We start from the raw sequence: 22,133 nt of genomic DNA, 5'->3' as shown, positions 1-22,133 counted from the left end.
TGGGTGTCTATAAATCACTCTCTACCTTATTTTTTGGGGACAGGATTTTACACTGAAACCAGAGTTCACTGGCTTAGCTATGGATTCTACTGTCTCGATGTCTCCAGCACTGGGATTACAGCTTGCATTGATTGTCATGCCTAACCGTTAAAAAAATAATTAAGCAATTAATTTACTTGGTATGTGTATGTTAGAATACAACTTGTAGGAGTCAGTTCTCTCCTTCTATCATGTCGACTGAGACTGCAGGAAGACTTCACCCACTGAGCCACCTCAGCAGATCGATGTTCAGCTTCTTTTTAAGGTGGACCCAGGATCTAACTCAGATCTCCTTGTGTATATGGCAAGCACTTTACTGACTGAACCATCTCCATAACTGTTGTCGCCTTTTATTGAAAAATATAAAACCAATAAGGTAATCAGATTTAATAAGAGCAATTTTCAAGTAGCTAAGAAGTATATAATACAATAAAATTGTTTTCAGTTACACATCAAAGCAGCCTGTTTAAATTACAAATTGTGTCTATTTAGTTGCTGATGCCTGAATTACTTCCTTATAATAACAGAAATTGAGAACTGAAGGATTATGCACAGGTTTAACAGCTAGACTATTAAAAATAACTGGATTCTTTACTGAAATTGTTTCTTTTAAAGTCTTCCATAATGTCATCAAACTTGAAGGTTCTAGAGTCAGATTAAAATCACTGAATTTTATTTCTTATATAAACAACAAAAATAATGAACACATATTTGTGATTAAGTAAAAAATTTTATTTTTTGTTAAAGGGAACTTACCCTAAATGAAATTTCTAGGTTTTCTCCTCCCCAAATATCCATTCCAGCATCGTATGTTCCAATTTCCTGAAAGTAATCTCTGTCTATTGAAAAAAGGCCTCCAGCCATTGTAGGTGTTCTGAAATTCAATCATAATACTATGCCATTAGTTTTAGTAATTTAATATTTATCATCAGTGTTTTGATAAAGGTACTACAGTTCTACAGTTGTTTATAACTACAGAGCAATGTTTATGCCCATGGGGTTTTCTGTGTCAGACAGGATCTGTACCTGTCCACACTCTGTTTAAGCCCTAAGCATGCTTCTTGTCCTTAGCATCTTCCTTGATCTTTAGTGCTGATGGACTTTCTATCTCACAGTTCATAAACTGAATGTATTTCTCATAATCTCCATTTGACCAGGTACTTGACTCCAAAATCTTAGCAAGTAAAAAGGTAGTTGACTATTTTATTCAACTAGACTTGGGTTAGGGTTAAAATGCCAAGTTCCAACGGGTGGCAAATACTGCAAAAATGGTAGGTTAAAACAGGATAAAAACAAAGACCCTTTCCTAGATTTACAAAAATCTTAAAGGAGAGGAGAGGATGCAGGCAGAGTAACATCAACATTCTCCTTCTAAAGGGACCGCCATGCTGACCACCCACGCATGTCCACTGCAAAAGACAAGTCCAGGTGTGCACAGGGTGGTGTGGAGGTAACAGCACGGAGAACTAAGTATGCAGAGGAATGATAATGAAAGAGGGTTTAAATAAATGGGTATCCGTGGTTTCAGTTAACCATTGATTTCCATGAAGGATGAATGTGAAAGGGGAAAAACAGACTCCAGCAGAAGAAAGTACAAGTTCTTGGCTGCAGAACTAAGGTTCCTAAGTTCAGAAGCCATTGACCCGCACTATTCCAGGCCCCACTAGGGCAGCAGCATTGTCTCTCAAGTGAAAGCTGCAATTTACAAAGTTTTCAAATGTCCTTGATTTTACACTGATCTGTATGTACTAAGAGCTTCCTTGTACTGGTAAGAACTCAGGCTAGAAAAGAATGAGTGGGAAAAAATAAATGTCGTTGACTTCTCCAGAATTGGATTTGAATTTAAAGGAGAACAGACCAGAGAAACCTGAATGGGAAAAACTGGTATTCCATCCATTACTACAGACACTGCAGGTGGACGCACCTGGAGTAAATACTAGGGTTTCTGTCTATGTAGCTAAGTCTCAGGTCATGTCCTTACCAGCATGCTCTTTATGCCTTCCTGAATAAAGCCACATGTGATCAAGTATAGTAATAAAAAATACACATTAATGGAAATTCTAGTTATTTTTAGCATCTTTCTTGATTCTTAGTACTGTGAACTTTCTATCTTAGACTCCTTAAATTGAATGTATTTTTCAAAATCTCTATTTAGCATTGTGAGGATCAAGCTTTTCTAAGCTTAAAAGTTAGTAAGTACCACCCAGATGGTACATGCTAGTAAAATGTTACAGCACAAGACACAACTTTGAGCTAGTATTTAACATAAGGACACAGCTGATTGAGGAGTAGCTTGATTTAAACACAGACTAAACTTAGAAATCTGAAATGTTCTCATACAGAAAAGAAAGAATGTATGTATGTTATCATCACTTATCATGTGTACTAGGAGTTTACAGAATGAAAACAAAATATAACTTTTTTAGCTAGAGGGGGAAAAAAATCCCTCTTTAAAAAATATGTGAAATATGTACAAAGTATACAATTATTTGTTTCTCAAAGGACACCTTTAACCCCATGAAAAAGTGTCACAACTCTGCAACATACTATAAAGAAAACCTCTGACAAATTACCTGACAGGAAGAGTCCGGTCACCTTTCCTTCTGTCCATTTCTCGCTGGGGAACAGGATACCAACGGAAATTGAGCTTCCAGTTGAATCCACCATAGGTCATGTCAGAGCCCGCCATGTACTCGAAAGTGTCATCACTGATCACATCTATGATAGGACACACCACTGTTCTCCTGAGGTCATAAAAGCAAATTTAAAATCTTCAACTGTGCCTACATAACACTATACAACTAAACAATGCTAAGGTTTCTTTATGCCATAATCTATACCAAGTTAGTATCAAAATCATTTGTTGGATGAGAACCTTCTGTCTTTTTGTATTTCTTCTTTTACACACACTCTTTACTATCTGAAACTTGGAAAATATTATAAAGTATTTCAAAAATTAATTTTTAGTGATACACAATCCTTTTTAGGCAAAATTTTTCTTTGTAAACAACTCTTATCATTTCTATTCTTCAGTATTTTGTTAGTGGGGAAGTAAGTATATAATCTGCTTTCAGGGAAAATGTCCAGCACTGATGTACATAATTAATGGCAACATCATGTTATATACTTATATACATATTTCTCCCTATGGTTAATAGCTTTACCATAATGCTATTAACTTTGAAGTTGATTTCTTATATTTTTAATTCAATTACATTTAAAATATAATATATTATATATATGCATATATGTGTGAAAATATATATATATATATATATATATATATATATATATATTTACTTGTATTATATATATAATTTCGTTTGCTTGTTTGGTTTGTTTTTTGAGACAAGGTATCTCTACATAGTCCTGGTTGTCCAGGAACTTACTATGCAGACTAGGCTGAACTCAAATTCAGAGATTCTCTTGCCTCTGTCTCCTGAGTTCTGAGACTAAAGGTGTGCATTACTACCAGGTAAAAAATTTAATTACTAGAGGGAACTTTTTTCTTTCTGGTTTATATTTCTCTATATAGACTGTGTGATCATATATTCATCCAGTTAGCTTTTTTAAAAACTAAAAACACAAATGACAACAGTTCTTTTGAAGGAAAAACATCCCAAGTACAGCCTTTAGTAGTTTATAGAATGTGATATCAAATCACATTTCATTGGTGTTTAAAGAAATCTTTTCCATGAGCTTGTGAAATGGCTCAGAGGGTAAACAGATTTGATCACTGGAGTTCAATCCTAGATCTACATGTAGACAGAGAAAACCAACTTCAGAGTGTTGTCGCTTGACCTCTCCCTGAGCACCAGGACTCTCTCTGTATGTCTCTGAGGCAGCAAGATGGCCCAATAGCTAAATGTGCCTGCTTCTAAACACATCAATCTGAGGCTGATTACTGCACTCACAGTGGAAGGAGAAAACGAAAGCCTGCAAGTTGTCCTCTGGCAGGACACCCACAGACACACAGACAGACAGACAGACACAGGCACAGACAAACACACACAAACACACACATTATTTAAAAATTAAAGCATAGGTCTTCATTTTTTTAATTAAAATTATTGTAGCCTCATAAAAATAGTTCCATTTTCCTACTTTTTCTATATCCTGCTTGAACATCAAGGTGGTCACTGTCCGCCTCTTCCACACCAAAGGTAAAACAGCAAGTTTTCCTCTGATGTGTGTGATCCAGTTCTCATTCTCACTGGGTGTACAAATTTCAGTACCTCACCTTTACTTGGGTATTTGCTGTTAAGATCCATAGCATGCCTCACCATGAGCTGGGCCTCGGCTTTGCTCCAGTTACTCCCAACTTATACATTTATCAAGGGACAAACCGTACTCAGAGTTCATTTCAGAAACCACAAATATCAGCTGCCTTGAGTGAATGGACAGCTTGTTTGTTCTCACTTTGTGATGTATATTTTTTCCCCTTTATAATAACTCAGTAGTGCATTTAAAAAAAATCTGCTTTTGTATTTATCTAGCACTGTATCTGTTGGAAACTATTTAGGATATATAATCTACCACACAGCCCAACTGTAAATTATTTTCTTGTTTTACTCAACTTTTTTCTACACATCACACATTGCTTTCTCTGTATATGTCTAGGATCATATTTCTAAAATTTGTTATCTTTATGCAAGTATTTCCTTAAACCGATCACCTTTTACTTACAGAAAAATATTTAGAGGGAAATTCTATTCTTTTGATTCTTCACGGCAAGGGTCTCTTTCTTAAACTGTTGGGTGTGTTCTGATCCGATGCTGGTTGGTTCTGTGTCTCTGAGAATAGACAGCTCGATGCCACCATTTGCTAAGAAATGGCCTTACCTGCCCCCATTCTCCACTGGGCTAGTAAAAGTCTACTCTAGGGGGCTGGAGAGATGGCTTAGAGGTTAGGAGCACTGACTGCTCTTCTGAAGGTCCTGAGTTCAATTCCCAGCAACCACATGGTGGCTCACAACCACCCGTAATGAGATCTGACTCCCTCTTCTAGAGTGTCTGAAGACAGCTGCAGTGTACTTACATATAATAAATAAATAAATCTTTAAAAAAAGGTCTACTCTAAACCTTAAAGTTGATGTAGACAGCTTCAAGGTCAAATTGCCACAGCAAATAGAAATTGAATACAGGTCAAGCAGACTGGCGTTACTTCTTTCCTGGTGCTTAGGAACCAAGACAGAAACAGACAATTCTTTTCGAAGTGTGTAACATGAAAGCTGACCACCACAGACACACTACAGCGACGCTCACTCTATATTAATAGAGTGACAGAATCATTCCATATACGACCGAGGATTACAGGATACAATGTCTTCTCTTCAACTCTGTGCTACAAGATGAGAGCTGTGACCATGTCAACAAAGATGAGATAATCTGCCTGCCCCAATGGTATCCTTTGAAAGCAGGGACGAGCAAACTTTCCCTGAGTTGGCTGTCTACCTGTTCCAGACCCATTTGGTCAACAGAGCGTGGAGTAATTATTCTACAACATGCTACCTAATTCATCCCCATTAGGATAGTTTGCAAATGTGTTAACTGCCAGACTTTAAGAAAGAGGTCTTATTTGCATTTTGTTTGGAATACTCTTGGAGGCATTTTAAAGACAATTTGAAAGGATGGTGTTTTTATGCTTACTTAAAAAAAAGAAATTTGCAATGTTCCACACAGTTTAAGATAAAAGTACTAAGAACAAATTCACCAACTGCAGAAACTTACCTGTCCTGTTTGATCCGGGCCAGCAGAGGCTCCAGCCACCCTGCGGTACATTCACAGTGAGCATCTAAGAAGGTGATCACTTGGCCTCTGGACACAGCAGCTCCTTTCAATCGAGCTCTGATCAACCCAGAGCGCTGCTCCATTCGAATGACGTGAACCGGCACTTTCAGTTTTTTCACATAACTCTCTAGAGGTCTTTTCAAAAAGTCTGAAAATATAACACAACAAATGAATTACATGAACTGGCATTACTCAAATGTAAAGCAACTTTGATTTGCAGCATCCCTTTAACATATACATACTGACAGAGCACTAAGTGAGGCCCCTTGTCCCATCAACACCGGTTCCTAAAGGAAGCTAATTTCATGAAAGTATGAACTAGCTGCCTCTATCTTGCCACCTGAACACTAAGGCAGTATCTATGGCTCAATTATCACCCAGGACAGGCACGTCACCATACATCATCTACCAGCCTTCACAACTCTCTTCCTAATAATGCTAAAGAAACTGCAACAGAAGCAAAGAGGCTGCTGAGCCAGGCATGGCAGTGCATACTGGTAATCCAGGCATGATGGAACATACTTGTAATCCCAATATCTGGAAGGCAGGAGCTGCAGGAGTTTGAGTTTGAGGCCAGTGTAGGCTACACAGGGAGTTTTAAAATCCTGTCTCAAAAATTAAAATGCTAATACCCACAACTTTCTCTCTCTCTCTCTCTCTCTCTCTCTCTCTCTCTCTCTCTCTCTCTCTCTCTCTCGCTCTCTCTGTGTGTGTGTGTTAAAATGCTAATACCCCCAACACACACTCTCTCTCTCTCTCTCTCTCTCTCTCTCTCTCTCTCTCTCTCTCTCTCTCTCTCACACACACACATACACACACACACACAGAATGTGCATGAAAAAGGAAAAAAAGAATATCCAATCTAGAGAACAGAAAAAAGAAATACTTTATGTCACAACTATTAGTTGTTAAAATGGTGAGCTTTATTCCAAGACAGAAACAATGTGTCTCACTGATCACCATAGTTTCTGACTATCTAAGTCTAAAGTCAGAAGGCGGGAGGCAGAAGTAAAAATCTCGTAAGGGAAATGCTAGACAGGAACTGAAAGGTACAGAAAGATCTTTGCCAGACAAGCACGAATTACAAACTATTGATAGTGATTGGACCATGTCTTTCTAACTAATGTGAGTTCATAGATATGTATCATCTATCTAGGTGTAACAATGCCCCAGATGTTAGCACAACTGACTCCATGATGGAAGTACCATTCAGGCTGTAAAGCTCAGCACTCAATTCACAGAAATCACAGTGTGCGACTAAGAGGCTACTAAAATACTGAACACAGAGATCCAAAGTGTTCCCTAGAAGATGATTCAGTTTGGTAAGACACTAGTAAAATCAACAGGAAATCCAAAACCCTCCAAAAAGACAGATTACTAATCTTTTTTATGGTTAACTTATTTCCTAATATTTGTGCTAAAAATACTGTTTCAAATAGCACTATGAGTTCATAAACTAAGTGATAAAGTGAGACGAATATAACCAGATTCTGAGTGAAAAGGTGTGAATAATGTCAATCTGAGAAAAACATTTTTGTGTTGGTAATGAGTGGGTTTGTGACTTTTCTGCATAATGTTACAATGATCTGTAAGATTGTGTTAATACACATACTTTAGAAATTAATATCTAGTTCAGACTATTAAATGAATTTGATCAAGATGATGTTTGTTAAGCCCAGGCTTGCCTAACTTCAAACCCATCATTTACCACGAGACAGAGCACCATGAGTACTGGCAGGAATAGTGGGGATACCTGTACTCCTGGAAGTTGGGGGATGGGGTGGAGGAGTAAGGACCTTAAATTTAAGGCCAGACTGGCCTGGGCTTTGTAGTAGCAAGAAGCAAACAAAACTAACAACAAACCCAACAAGCAAACAGAATTTAATGGAAGGGATTACATACAGGAAATGTGGAATACTTAATCAGTACAAATATGGATTAGCATCTAGTCTACATGTCTAGAACTGAACAGAATCACCTGTGGTCATTCTAGGCAGGCTCATTAGGCATGGTCTAATATCTTAAATCGATCGAAGTTAGTTGTATGATAAACAATGTCTCCCAATAGTTTTTTTTTTTCAAAATAGTTTTAAAAATAAGCCTTAAAAACCAAAGCAATCTAATCTTAAAGTCCTACATTTCAGAAAGCTATTAATACTGTCCTGCCTATAAACAACGACACCAAGTTTTCAATGCTGATTCTGTAGCACTCTAACAAATCCCCTGGGCATTCTGACATCTTTGTGACCTTTATACAACGGACACTAAGAAATGTGTGTCTTCAGTCCATACATAATTTGTAAGAATGGAGTTCTCGGAAGGTAACTGGTGAGTAGAAGCCCCGCCTCCTCAGATATCCTGCCTTCTGATGTCTTGTAAATGGACCCCTAAGCATCCCTGCCACACATCACAAAGATGTCAGTCGTGTCACTTGCTGGTACTGCTGAAACTTGTCTTGTACATTAGTACACACTATTTTACAGTACTTTAATTGTTCGTAATTTCTGACTTCAAAAGTTTCTGAGAAAGGTAGATTTACCTCACATTTTTGTGTTTCCATTGGCAATATTCTAAGCACTCACAAAAAGTGCCCTAAGATTCAACTGGGAATGCACATTTTCATTTCTTACAAGGTAAAAATTAGTTCTGAGGCTGCTAAGATGGCAAAACTGGGTAAGTGTGCTTGTCTCCAAGATGATAAGCTGAGTTTGATTCCTGGGACCCACAGGGTGGAGAGAATAAACTCACATCTACTTGTATGCCTTAGCGTATATGGGTGTGCGTGCATGCGTGCACATGTGTGTCTGTCCCCCAAAACAAATAATTACACATACTAAATTAAAAAAATATAACCACAATGGAGTCATTGTCACTGTGCTGGCTATACATTCTTTCCCTTACTAATGACATCATACACAGGCAATTTGGGGGAAAACGTAACGTGTGAGCTTTGGGTACTGAAAGTCTTTTTGGTACTGAAAAGCCCTACACAGCTCTTAGATCCTTTTCTGGCTCCTTCCCTTCTTCATTTAGCAAAGAGTCCTATGGAGCCACTAAGGTTTGTAGTTTTTCATTTCACAGAAAGCTTTCATTCCCATCTAACTGGTTCACACAGATAAGAGTTCTTTCTGCCACTTTACCTTAAGTGTATTAACACAGGCAAAGTGCTTATGTAATTCTTGAAAATTCCTATCTCAGTTCACTAAAAACTGCAAAACCAATATTCACAATGCACCAAGCAGATTTTAAACAAACCTACATGTTACAAAAACAAACAAACAAACAAGAAAAGTATACTATTCCCTATAACATCTGAGAAATATCAGAACACTATAAAAAACCAGTACAGCCAGGCCAAGCAAGCTCTGGGTCAGATAATGGTGTGCAGCAGCCAGAACAGAAGACTATCTATAGAGACATCATAGACATTATGTTTTGAAATTCTGGTAAGAATTGTGTTCCCAGGTGTGTTTAGGAGGGGGTCTGTGGCAATACAGGTCTTGCAAGGTCAAGAAAAGCTTCTAGAAATCAGTTATCGAGCACTGAGGGAGATTAGATGGTAACCAGGCTGGGAAGATGGGGAAGTACATTTGCTAGAGAACAGTGCTCTGGGCATGGGAACACAGGGAAGAACCTAGGCAGCAGAGGGTGACACGCTGAATAAACTCAGAGGAAGCTGAGGACAAAGCAGCAGTATGGGAATAGGTAGCAGTACATGGCTCACAGTATGACTAGAGCTGGGGCTAGGTCATACATATCCTGGAGAACTGCACCCATCACATTTTTAACTTTTAAATTTTATTTATTTTTATTTTATGTATATGAGTATTTTGCCTGCATTTAAATCTCTTCACATGTGTTCCTGGTATCCAAGGAGATCAAAGAGGGTATTGGATCCCCTGGGGCCAGAATTACAGATGGTTGTGAGTTACCATGTGTATGTAGGGGATAGAACCTCTGGAAGAACAGCTACTGCTCTTCACTGCTGAGCCCTGCATGTTCCCTCTACAAACTTACTCTACATGTGGGGTGGAAAACAGACAGGAAAAGTAATACAGACAGACAGGATTGGGTGGTCTAGAGTAGAGTCCAGGTGAGAAATATTGTGTCTCTGGAACAAGAAAACGCAGTCACACAGAGTTACATAAAAGTAAAAAGATTACTCTGGTTACTGAGACCCAAAATTATCATCTAAACAGCATTGCCAAATAAAACTACAATCAGTAACTCTGGATGGTAACCTGCATGCAATCTTAACTGCAGAATGCAGTAACTGGTGACTTCCAGATGCCAGAAACAGGAAGAAGGATTCTCAAGACTTTCTAGGCAGGAAGATAAAGGAGACCCAGACCCTAATCAGAGAACCTGGGGTAGCACTCTAGAGGCCCCACCTAGAACAAAGAGCCTCAGTTCAGCATCAGAGTAGGTATTTGTCCACAGGAGTTTCCATACACATCAGAGTGCTAAGTAAGGCCCACATTAGGAAAGAGGACAGAGAACTGCTGTGTGTGAGTTTATGTCCCTCCAGAGTTGTGGGCACATCCACATTTCTAATGAGACCACATCCTACAAAAACATCCTATTCTACATAGCCTCCTTGGGCTCTCATAGAATTAGAAAACCTTCAAGAGTGAGGACAGGAAAAGAGAATTTGCCTGGGAACAATATCTCCCCACAAATAAATAAAACTGAGCACAAGTTACTGGAAAGACTAATGTCTGTACAGAGACATGCTGTAGAATTCCATATCTGTCCATGATCAAGAGTATGTATGGTGTTGCTTAGTGACAAAGCCATTTTAATTTGTGTTAACTATACTGTGATTTGTACAATGATAAAAATTCTCTAATGATTAATTTCTCAGAACTATCACTATCATTACACAAGGTATACTGTATATACTAGTCCTTAAATTAATTTTTTCAAAGAACTGGCTCCTAACTGAAAATTATCAACATATAGTCAACGGTTCTTTTGACATTTCAAAAAAGTTTCATTTTATCACTTTTATTATTATTATTATATACGGGATGTGGCTATAAGTATAGACACACAGATGCCACAGCAGGCATATGAAGCTGAGGTACAACTCTTTTTACTGTGTAGCTTTTTTTTTTTTTTTTAAATGAAACTAGATCGCTGCTTACAAAACCCTGCAAGAGTCGTCCTGCCCCTCCCCTTCACAGTTCCCTTGGCTCACCTCCCTGTCTCAGAAGAGCTGAAACAGAGCAGGCATGGAACAGCTGCCACCACTGGGGGAGGTGCTGGACTCCGACTCTGAGCACTTTACAAGGGTGACCGTTCCTTGGGGCCCAAAGGCTGCATGGATAGCAGTGTTCTATGTGCCCTGGCTCAGACCATCATCCAGACCAAAATGAAATGATGTGAATGTCCCTCCCACCAGACCTCCCTCTCCTCCTAAAGCCCCACCCCCACCCCCACCCTCTAACTCTAACCCACTACTGAGATGAGGCCCAGAACTGTGAGAAGGCAATAGGGCCTACAGACTGTAGAATTTGAGGCTCCTGTCCATGCCGGTTGAAGGGATGAACTTGGCATGGTGTCCACAGGCCACTCCAGTGGTCAGGCCACTGTGCTCTGTAAAGTGAAGAATCTCTGTCCACTGTTTGCAGATGCAGATCTGGACATCTGTACCCCCAAGCGCCAGGTAGGTGCCGCTCTGGTCAAAGATTAGTGATTTCACCTCAAAGTTGTTGTCCAGCTGCAATGTCTTCAAGTTCTTCAACTTGCGTAAGTCCCAGAGCTTGACTGAGGAATCACCAGCTGCCATGGCCAGGTAGTACCCATTCTCAGAGAAGGCGATGCTGGTAATGGGGCCAGAGTGGCCAGGGAAGTTGGCCACACTGGTATGCTTCTTCAAGTCCCAGATCTTGATCTGGGAGTCAATGGTTCCTGTTCCAAAGATAAGCCCATCAGGGTGGAACTGTGCACAGGTAAGAGAGCAGCCCAAGGGCTCATCTGTCACCTTAGAGAGCACACGCCCTGTCTGGATGTCAGAGAAGGCCCAATACTGATCATCAGAGGCGCTCAGGAGATAGTCTCCAGTAGCGTGGAGGCTGAGGCCTGTCACCTCACTCTCATGGGCCCGAACAACCTGTACACAGGACGTGTTCGGGACCAACCAATCCTGATAGTAGCATCAGGGGATACAGAAAACAGTTCCTGGGAAGGATGAAAAGCCACACTGGTGACCTTCTTGGTATGGCCTTTGAGAGTGGCCAGGATTTGCTCAGTACTCTTATCAAAAGACAACAACATTTTTATCTGCCCCACCAGTGAGAATCTTGTTGGTGTCTGAGGGACACAGGTCCAGAGCGAGAATCCCAAGAATGCTAGCACTGTCTAGCCCCATGGGTGCCACCTGTTGGTACTTGCTGAGCTCTTCAGGTCTCACCAGCTCCTCAGGGACAGTCTTTCTTCTCTTCTTACGCTCCATGGTTAGCACAGTGGCCTTGTCTTGAAGCTTCTAGATAATCTCAGGGGTCATTCCCACCAGTTCACCCAAATCCACGGGCTCTCCTGCACCCACAACACTGGGCTGTGAGCTCGACACAGCCTGAGGTACAATAAGCCCAGCCTGTGGTTTCAGAGAAGCCAGCCGTTCTCGAGCAGCAGTGACTTCCTTGGTGAGCCAGGCAATGATGCGGCAGGCAGCATCGTGCTGGTACAGAGCATGGGACAGCTCCTGGCCGGTTGTCTGCAGTTGCTGGCGAAGAGTGACGCTGTGCAGCATGACTGCATCCCACTATCCTGCAAGGCTTTCAGAATGGCTGGGATGCTGGTGGCGGAGGGAGGCTTGGGTCGGATTGGGTGAGCAACTTTGATGTCGATGGGCTGCTCCTCTGAGAGAGGCTGGTTGTTGACAGGATCTGTGCCATTCTCAGCAATGTACTTCTTTCTCAATGAGTCGCTGCTCATACACATGATTAGAGACAGGGGACACGCACGGGTACTCTGGCACTTCATTGGAGATCGAGCAGATCACGGACATGGTGCCGTCGTAGCGCTGCTGCCAGTTGCCTCACAGAGGTTTACTAGACTATCTCCGCAGCCTCCACTTCCCTGCCACTTCAGGAGTGCTTGTACGCAGGTAGACAGCTGCCCAGCGTGGTGATGCTTGCACAACTGCTTCACGTGGGGAGGTGGCCGGTGATGCAGCAAACGGAAACAGCCAAGGTACAACTCTTTTTTCTTTTTTCTTTAGAGACAGGGTTTCTCTGTATAGCCCTGGCTGTCCTGGAACTCACTTTGTAGACCAGTCTGGCCTCGAACTCAGAAATCCGCCTGCCTCTGCCTCCCAAGTGCTGGGATTAAGGGCGTGTGCCGCCACTGCTGGGCTGAGTGCTGGGCTGAGGTACAACTCTTAAGGGTCGGTTGTCATCTGGGGATGTGGTTCAGTGGCAGAGCATCTGTGGAACATGCACAAGGCTCTGTGTTCTAACTCTAGGGAGTCAGTCCTCTTCCTCTACTGTGGGTTCCTGAGACTGAACTCAAGCACCTTACCTTTGACCTCCTGAGCCACCTCCCCTGGCCTGTCAACAGTTATTCTTTAAGTGTGATGAGGTGGAAAGTTAGTTATGTCAAATGATGTTTTGCTGGGGCACACAGCTGAAAGGATATCTTGCTAAAACATGTGAAAGGCTGTTTTTCTGAAGCAGACACAGGTGGATGTTTGGATATAGCAGACGCATGAAAAGACCCTTGCTGAAGGAGTATAAATATGACCTCACAGACAGTGTGGGATGATCACTGAGCCTTCCTTGGTTTGGTTTGCTTCATCTCAATCTTTGCTAAAGACACACATGTATTAGTTTGCATTACATATAGCATTGTTGAGCTCAACTTATGCCTTTGAGGAAAACTTGCCCAAGAACTGCTCATGAGATTCCTGCAGCAGCTTGCCACTTCAACTGCCTCTCCTCAGGTCTGCTAGCAAGCCGAGAGGTCTCTTCAGGATTGAACTACAGCTGTCTGGTGTCTGCTTGCTGAAAGGACTGGAATGCTGCTGGTTCGTGCCTGGTGTCTGTCTGCCTAGAGGACTGGTAAGCAGCTGCCAAGTCATATTTGGTGTTTGCTACAGGACTGAACCTGCTGCCCAAGAAGATCAAACTCACCCCCAAAGAACTATTGCTGACAGATCCACTTCCCCCACATCCTAGTAACTCTCCTCCTCCACTGCCTCTGCTGGGTGCTGGGTTACAGCAAAGGCTGAACCCTTATTAAAAGTAGGTTGCAAAACATGATGCCTGCAGTGTGCTCTACTTAATTAATCATAGATCTTACTCAGTTTGACATTTAATTATATACTGCACACTTCAATATCTGTGCTTACAAATTATTTTTTGTTAGATTAAGGAGGTAAGATGATGACACTTGAAAACTAATAATTTTTCACTTGCACTTGTATAAGCTGGCAAAATAATAAGATTTAAACTATTATTAAAACTAAGTATTCCCAATAACTAATGTATGATATGTTTAAATATAACTACTTTTAAATATATATAATACGGGCACCATTAGGATAGGGTATAATATCCAAAGAGGTGAAAATGATGGGCTACGAAGTTTGACGTTCATTAGGAAAGCTATGCGGGCTGGAGAGACAGCTCAGGGATTAAGAACACTTGCTACTCTTCTAACGGATCCAAGTTCATTTTCTAAAACCCACCTTGGGAGGCTCAGAACTGCCTCTAGCTCCTGGGGATCTGATGACCTGTTCTGGACACCTGCACTCATATGCAAGTCAATACACAGACACATAATTAAAATAAATAATAAAACAAAATCACATAGAAAGGAATGAAGAGCAGTAAGAATCTACCTCCTGTAGTTCTTCCCAAATCTTTCCCATGTCAACAGAGAAATACTAGCACAGCACGTGACACTACTGAGTACTAAATAGATGGGTTGTGGGGAAAAATAAAGCAATTGGGGAATACTGGGTTTCTGATTTTAACAAGTTCTATCTTTTCTACAGCATCTACAAGATGAACTCTCCGAGGGTTCAGAGTCAACAGTGGTGGCCCAAGTTACTTTTCACTAGTATATCTTTCCTAAGTGTGTCTCATGAAACAGATTAGGATATTCTAGATCTATGAAAAATCCTGATATTCTCAGAAAGATATCTAAGCAAGAGATGTGACAGATGTATGTGAGTACACAGACAGATTACCACATTTTAATCCTGCTTAATTATTTTATGCACCTAACTACAGATCATTCCTGAAATTTAGAAAGGAAGGAAACAGGAAGCCTCAGAAGAATTCAGAGAACTCTAGTCTGAACTCCATTTTGTGGTCAAAAGTTCTTTCTGCCACTCAGAACTCAATTTCTCCCCTCATGATCAGAATATCAGCTTTTCACGGAGAAAATTCTAACAAAATCGTGTGGGTTTTTCCTGTTCAACATTAATATCACATTTTAAAGCATTATTTCTTTTTCCCAGTAAGATTAAGATGCAGCACAATTAAACACTAAATAATACTTTTATGATCCACAAAGTTATACTTATGTGAATGAGTTTAAATGGCAAGAATTTTTAGATAAATTGGAAGTTTACATATGATTATTAGGTTAAAGTTATAGCAAAAGTTTGCAAGCTGTTAGTGATCAAAGGTCTGATATCACTGGCACTAAAATGCATAATTTACCTCTTTCACTGGCATCATCTACAAGAACAATCTCTTCTATCATGTGTCTTGGCGAGCGATTAATGACACTATGGACTGTTCGCAGAAGTGTGCTCCATGCCTCATTGTGGAAAACAATCACCACACTTGTTGTAGGAAGGTTATCTGGATACACCTTTGTTTTACACCTAGAGACAAAGCAAACGCCTTTATAAAAGAGACCTTAAGACACTATGGATAAATCAATCTGTACTGGAAAAGCTGACAGAACAACAAAAAGTTTGTGCTAAAGGTCAGACTGTAAGAGGTTTTCCATTTAAGTTGTGATTAATATTGCATGCATAATAAGTAATACTGATATAGAGGAATAAAAATGACTTTAAAGATATTACCTATATTCTTAAACTAATTTCTCCTCATGCAGACTTTTGGTTTGATTCATTTTATTTATTTATTTATTTATTTGTTTGTTTGTTTGTTTGCTTTTTGAAACAGGGTCTCACTATGCAGCTTTAGCTAGCCTGAGACCCGATATGCAGACTGAGATCCCTTGGAACTCACAGAGACCTTCCTGCTTCTGCCTCCCAAGTACTGAGATTTAAAGTCGTGCACCACACATGGCTAGGTTAATTCATTTTGATGAAGAATAAAATAATGCTCCATTATCAATCTCAAATTGCACTTTAAGAACCAATTGGCTTAAAAAAAAAAAAACAGAATCAAATAACCTTAACGAAAGTGTAACCTTCACAAAATGAAAAAATAAAATAAAATAATAGATGCATTTACTAAGTACCTATCATGTATCATGGTCTTATCTTGGTAGCCATTCTGTAAAGCAGACACTTGGAGCCACTTGTCACAGGTGAGTAACGTCTCTCAAGGTTATTATAAAAAGGAGAGACAACCCTCAATTCCTCTACTTTCCTATCTTAGCACGTGATTTATCTCTCTCACATGTACTCCAGCCATGGTAGACACTGTGATAAGAAATCTTTGCCATGCTGTAGACTTTGCACCTTCAAAACCACTAAATAAAGTAGATAAATCTCTTAACTAGCCTTGCTGGTATGTGTCTACTGTGCACATCTGCAATGTGTACAAGAAGAAGTGAACAAAGAATTAAGGGTGAGCAAAAGAGCCACATTTGTAACTGAGCAGCATTCTCCTACTCTGTGCCAGTGAAGCATCACATTCCATTATGACACCCTAGTGGTAGGGTGGGACTATGTCACTACCAGGGTATCATAGACAAGAGTTGGTCCAAAGACCAAACTGGAGTTAATGGGGAATGTCTGAGACATGCCCAACACTTAAGTAAAATATGAACGCTCAGATCAAAACTGTATTATACAGATATGAATATACGCATAAATAACTAAATCCGCACCTTGACCATCGCAGCATATTCAGACACTATGCTAAATGAATAAAAACAAAATGCACAGCTCCAAAGCATCAGCTGGAAGCCGACATTTGTATCAGCTCAAACTGTGCTACAGGAAAGGAGGGAACATAAAACAATATTAAACAGAAAGCTAGAGTAAGTCAGATTTCATGAAAACTTAGCTCTGTCCATCTTTGTCCTAGTTGTGCATCTGCCCTTGGGTTAGTTCATGTAGCTCACAAAAATCCACCTGGGCTAGATGGTCTCATTTTAAATTAACTACAACCCTCATGCGGGCCTCCTCACACTCTATCCCTGTACAGCTTTCCTAGAGAACTCCTTCAAACCCTCACATCTCAGATTTCTAAAATCACTTTTGCCCTCCTCATTTACAACTTTGTTTCCAATATCACAAAACAAATAAAAAAATCTCCATAATGCCACCAACATACACACACCATCCTGTTAGTATTTAGACTATAAAATCATGCTTTTTCCTCTATTGAGGGCTTGAATCATGTATTCTTGTCTATACACCTTCTCACCTACGGATGTCCAAAGCCTTTGCTTTTAACACTTTTTAAAACTTTTGCCCCTCTCAATTGGGTCATTTCCATCAACACACACTGTTATCTTCTCTCTCCTCCCCACATGCCTCGCCTCATCAGAGCTGCCTTATCTCAGATGCACTGCTATACAGTGCTTCACATCTCACTCATCCCCAAGTTCATTATATTATGGAATATGGCAATCACAGAGTACACAAAACACATTTGTTGGGCTCAATTCCCAGAACTGCAAAAACAAAACAAAACAAACACACCCAATATATGTGAGCGGAAAGAGCTGGTAGGAAGCACGTGAGCACGTTACTACCACTCAGTGAGAAGACTACACATCATCTCACAAGCTGCCCTGTTACCACCTCAGCTGTCCCTAAAGGAAAAACTATGCTGGTTCTAAAGGAGGTTTATTTGGTTTATTTTGACTTGTTCACAAATAATATTATTCTCTCTATATTATATGATTATTTAGCTATTTATTATGTTGGTAAGGTTTATATTATATAAGGAATAACATGACTTTTGTTCATTTCTACTACTATAAAGTATCCTATTCTATTTACTACTTGCTGTTGTTTGATTAGCCCTGACTGGCTTGGAACTCACTATGTAGACCAAGCTGGCGCTGAACTCACAGAGATTGTTCTGCTTTCTGAATATTGTCATGACAGACCTCCTATTTTACTAATAGAAGATCAAGATTTTAAATTTTGGAACCAATACAGACTTACTACTATAAACATTTTGCTTTTGTCTCCTGTTACATGCATGCATGCATGCATAGTACACACACATATATATGCATGTATGTGCATGTATATGTATATATCTGTGTGTGTGTGTGTGTGTATGTATGGTGAAACTGTTAGGCCATGAAGGATATAAATGCTGATTTTAGCATGAACAGACACATTTTCAATATGGCTACACAAATAGTATATGAGAGTATCACATGATTTGACACTGAGTTGATTTCTAAAATTATTAACAAGTTGGAGTAATTTGTCATATCCTCAGTTATTTGAATAATCCCTTCTGTAAAATGATAACCAAATCTCTCACCTCTGCTACCATAAGACAAGGTTTCTCTGGGAAGCCTTCACTGGCTTGGAACTCATTTTGGAGACCAAGCTGGCCTTGAACTCAAAGATCTGCCTGCCTCCATCCAACTCAAATCTCATGGTTTTTTTTTTTTTTTTTTTTTACTGGGTTATTTTTCCTTTTACTATATAGGAGCTGTACTTCTGGATTTGAGCACTTTAGTTGTTATAAATGTCACAAATAGTCTTTTTAGCAATAACTTGATTGAATATACTTCACTCTTCTTATTTAAGAAGCAGAAAGTCTTTAAGGGGGCTTGTTGTCTATCAATGGTAGAAGCACTTGGCCTAGCATGATCATGTTCTTGGGTTAGATCTCTATCTAATCTATCAATTCCTCCTCCCCTTTTTGTATGTGAATCTTATGATCTGTTTAAGAAATCTTAAGCCGGGCGTGGTGGCGCACGCCTTTAATCCCAGCACTTGGGAGGCAGAGGCAGGCGGATTTCTGAGTTCGAGGTCAGTCTGGTCTACAAAGTGAGTGCCAGGACAGCCAGGGCTATACAGAGAAACCCTGTCTCGAAAAACCTAAAAAAAAAAAAAAAAAAAAAAAAGAAATCATTTCCAGGGGCTGGAGAGATGGTCCAGAGATTAAGAGCACTGGTTGTTCTTTCCAGGGGTCCTGAGTTCAGTTCCCAGCAACCACATGGTGGCTGATAACCATCTAAGAGATCTGGTGCCCTCTTCTGGTCTGTAGGCATATATGAAGGCAGAACAATGTATACATAATAAATAAAATAAATCTTAAAAACAAAACAAAACAAAAAAAAGCAAAAAAAAAAAAAAAAAAAAAAAAAAACAAGGGCTGGAAAATGGCTTAGCTGCTCTTCCAGAAGTCCTGAGTTCAATTCCCAACAACTACATGGTGGCTCACAACCATCTGTAATGGGATCTGATGTCCTCTTCTGATATGTCTTAAGACAGTGACAGTGAACTCATATACATAAAATGAATAAATAAACCTTTAAAAAAGTCTTTTCCAAGTTTAAAGAGATATCATATGCAATCATTTATGGCTCTGCCTTTGTATTTACATTTATGAGACACAGAATACAAACTGTTTGCAAAAGTACAATTTCTTTTTTGTCCTTAATTACAGGAGATTTACTCAATGGCATTTGTTGCTTAGAAGATTATCCTCTCAGGGCTACACAGGGACCTCTTAGTCATCAATTAAGTGTTCATGTATGAATGAGATGTGAGATTAACTCCGAATTTTTCCCTCTGACCTATGTTATAAGAACTTCAAAATAGCTTCACTACTATAGCTTTTATAGAAATCTTGATTAATTCTACAACAATGCCTGGTTCTTTGTATTTCCAGTGACACAATCAACAATCAGCTAATCAAATTACACACACACACTACACATATTCACATAATTATGACTATAACCACACTAAATTAACAAATTCAAATCAAATCTTTATAGTATTGATCTTGAACATAGGGTATTTTCTTCATTTATTTTATTTCTCTCAATATTACTTTAGAATTTCCTTCAAGAAGTAGATCCTCCCCCCCCCCGCACGCACACATATTTGTTAAATTCTAATAATATCTAAAAAGATACCCTAAAAATGTCTTCTAGATTTTGCCTAAAAACAACATATATTACTCTCTCTTCCTTAGAAATATAGAACCCCCCCCCCCAACCACCTGCCTTACTGAGGTATGGATTATAAGCCTCTACCTGTAATCTATTTGAGGGTAAAAGGCTGAGAGTGAGGTTGAGGTAGAGCCTACATATCTCCAGGCTTTCCTCAATCTCCTGAGGACTGAGCGTAGAGCACAGCTGGCAGACCTCCAGTGTGACACTGAATTGAAGTAATGACATAAGTACTCTACATGTCCCTGATCTTCCAGTCCTAATTCAACACCATTATGTGTTGTGGGGGGTTACCTGTGGCACTGCTCTGTTCAGATAAGATTAAGGAAGTGCCCTTTGAAGTTCCTAAGGATATCAGGACAGCAACAAATTCTTGTATTAAAATAGTCACATCAACATATGCTTCTTCTATCACAATTGTGAATTTGATGACTTTAAAATGACTTAATCATGGTTCTATGTATGGCAGTTTGGCTTGAGTGTATGAAATTTACATACTGTTAGATTCAACTGACTTTTTACTTGTAAGGCTAACTAACACTCCTTGTTTATTATGTCATCTAATTTTACTGATCACTCATGATTTCATGATGTACACTGGTATGTTCCTTCTTTTTCCTAGTAAAAGCTTGGCTTTGTTTCTTCCTTAGATATATATAAAATGTAATTCAGTGACAAGACTGCAAGTTTGTTACTGTTTATAGATGTCTCTGTATAAAGGCCTTAAGTAATTTATGGATTTAATAGTGATACTACTTCATAGTTTCTGCTCTTGTATCAGTTACTGTAGTGAGAGTTTTGGTTTCCTTAAAAACCCAGCTATGATTTGTAAACAAGTTTTGTTTTAATCCCAGGTGTGGGATATGGGGCTGCTTCAGATTCTCCAAGGCAGCAGACCAGCTGCCTTGTGCATGGTCTGACAGGGTCGTGATTCTGCCAGCTGCAGCCAGCTTAATTCTGAGAACTCTGGAGAAGGAAAGAATGTCAGGACCCAGAGAGGGATAGGGGATGCTCTGAAGAAGGATGTGCGGCTGCTCCTCCTGCTAGTTCCTGCTCCTGCTGCTACCATCACTGATAGTTGAGAGAAAAGAGATGAGAAGAAGTTGGAGAAGGAGTATATGAAGATGGACTTGCCTCAAGGAACTCAATGCCCCTAACCAGCAGGAAGTCGTTTAAAGAGACCTATGTCCCCTTTCCCCTCTAAACTTCTCTCTTCTACCTGGTCTTGGGGTATTGGAAGGAATGATGGTTGGAGGGGATGTAGAGAGAAAAGAACTCAAATAAAATAGACTCAAAAAGCCAACAAGTTAGATTTTGTAGGAACTGATAATTTAAATTTTCCAGGTTTTGATTGGTTGTTTTTTGTTTTTATGCTTTTGAAACAGAGTCTCATAGAACTCACTGTGTATACCCATCTGGCCCTAAACTCAGAGATATTCCTGCCAAGTGTTGGGATTAAAGACATTGAAGGCTTTGACCTAAAATTTTAAATATGCCTATAATATCTACTTATAAAGGCACATAACATCTACATTATTACAGATTTTTCTTTTACTATTTGTTTTTGAGATTGTGTGTGTGTATGTGTATGTGTGTGTGTGAAATGTGCACATGAGTTCAAGAGCTCTCAGAAGCTAGAAAAGGGAGTTAGATCCTCTTAAAGCTGGAAATGTAAATAGCTGTAAGCTGCCCATTATAGGTGCTTGGAGTGAAACTTGGGTCCTCCACAAGAGCAATACATGCTCTTAACTCCTGAGCCACATCTCTTCAGCTCTCCTTTTAAAGAATTTTTTATGCATGCAATTTGATACTGCTGTCTACAGGCACAGTGTTTTCCAGCAGAGGTCTAGACTCTCTTCCATAATGGAGAAAGTATATCATCTCAATTTATAGGGGTTAAAACAGTGGTTGTCTCTGGAAGTGGGAGTAGTAACTGGAAAAGTAAATAGAACTTTATTTATTTGCTTTAGATGATGTTACACAGCTGTGTAC

At 39.7% G+C, this 22,133-nt stretch overlaps 1 protein-coding gene and 1 pseudogene across 5 annotated transcripts in view; both read right to left on the bottom strand.

Annotated features, from left to right (window-relative positions):
* Window positions 1–22,133, bottom strand: part of Galnt1 (polypeptide N-acetylgalactosaminyltransferase 1) — an 85,226-nt gene that overhangs the window by 16,368 nt on the left and 46,725 nt on the right. For all 5 annotated transcript variants that reach the window (XM_029471856.2, XM_085833648.1, XM_029471855.2 and 2 more), the window contains 4 exons: window positions 15,503–15,669; window positions 5,769–5,976; window positions 2,613–2,783; window positions 796–913 (listed from right to left, as the gene is read on the bottom strand). In XM_029471856.2, the coding sequence (XP_029327716.1) occupies window positions 796–913; window positions 2,613–2,783; window positions 5,769–5,976; window positions 15,503–15,669 (664 nt within the window). The remainder of the gene's footprint in view (window positions 1–795; window positions 914–2,612; window positions 2,784–5,768; window positions 5,977–15,502; window positions 15,670–22,133) is intronic.
* LOC110284522 (pre-mRNA-processing factor 19 pseudogene) lies at window positions 11,291–13,127 on the bottom strand (annotated as a pseudogene).

This window comes from Mus caroli, unplaced genomic scaffold, assembly GCF_978045245.1.
Source record: "Mus caroli unplaced genomic scaffold, Mus_caroli_1 scaffold_19, whole genome shotgun sequence".
Classification (NCBI taxonomy): Eukaryota; Metazoa; Chordata; class Mammalia; order Rodentia; family Muridae; genus Mus; species Mus caroli.
Note: the sequence above shows the minus strand (reverse complement) of the source record. Positions and strands in the feature narration are given on the sequence as shown.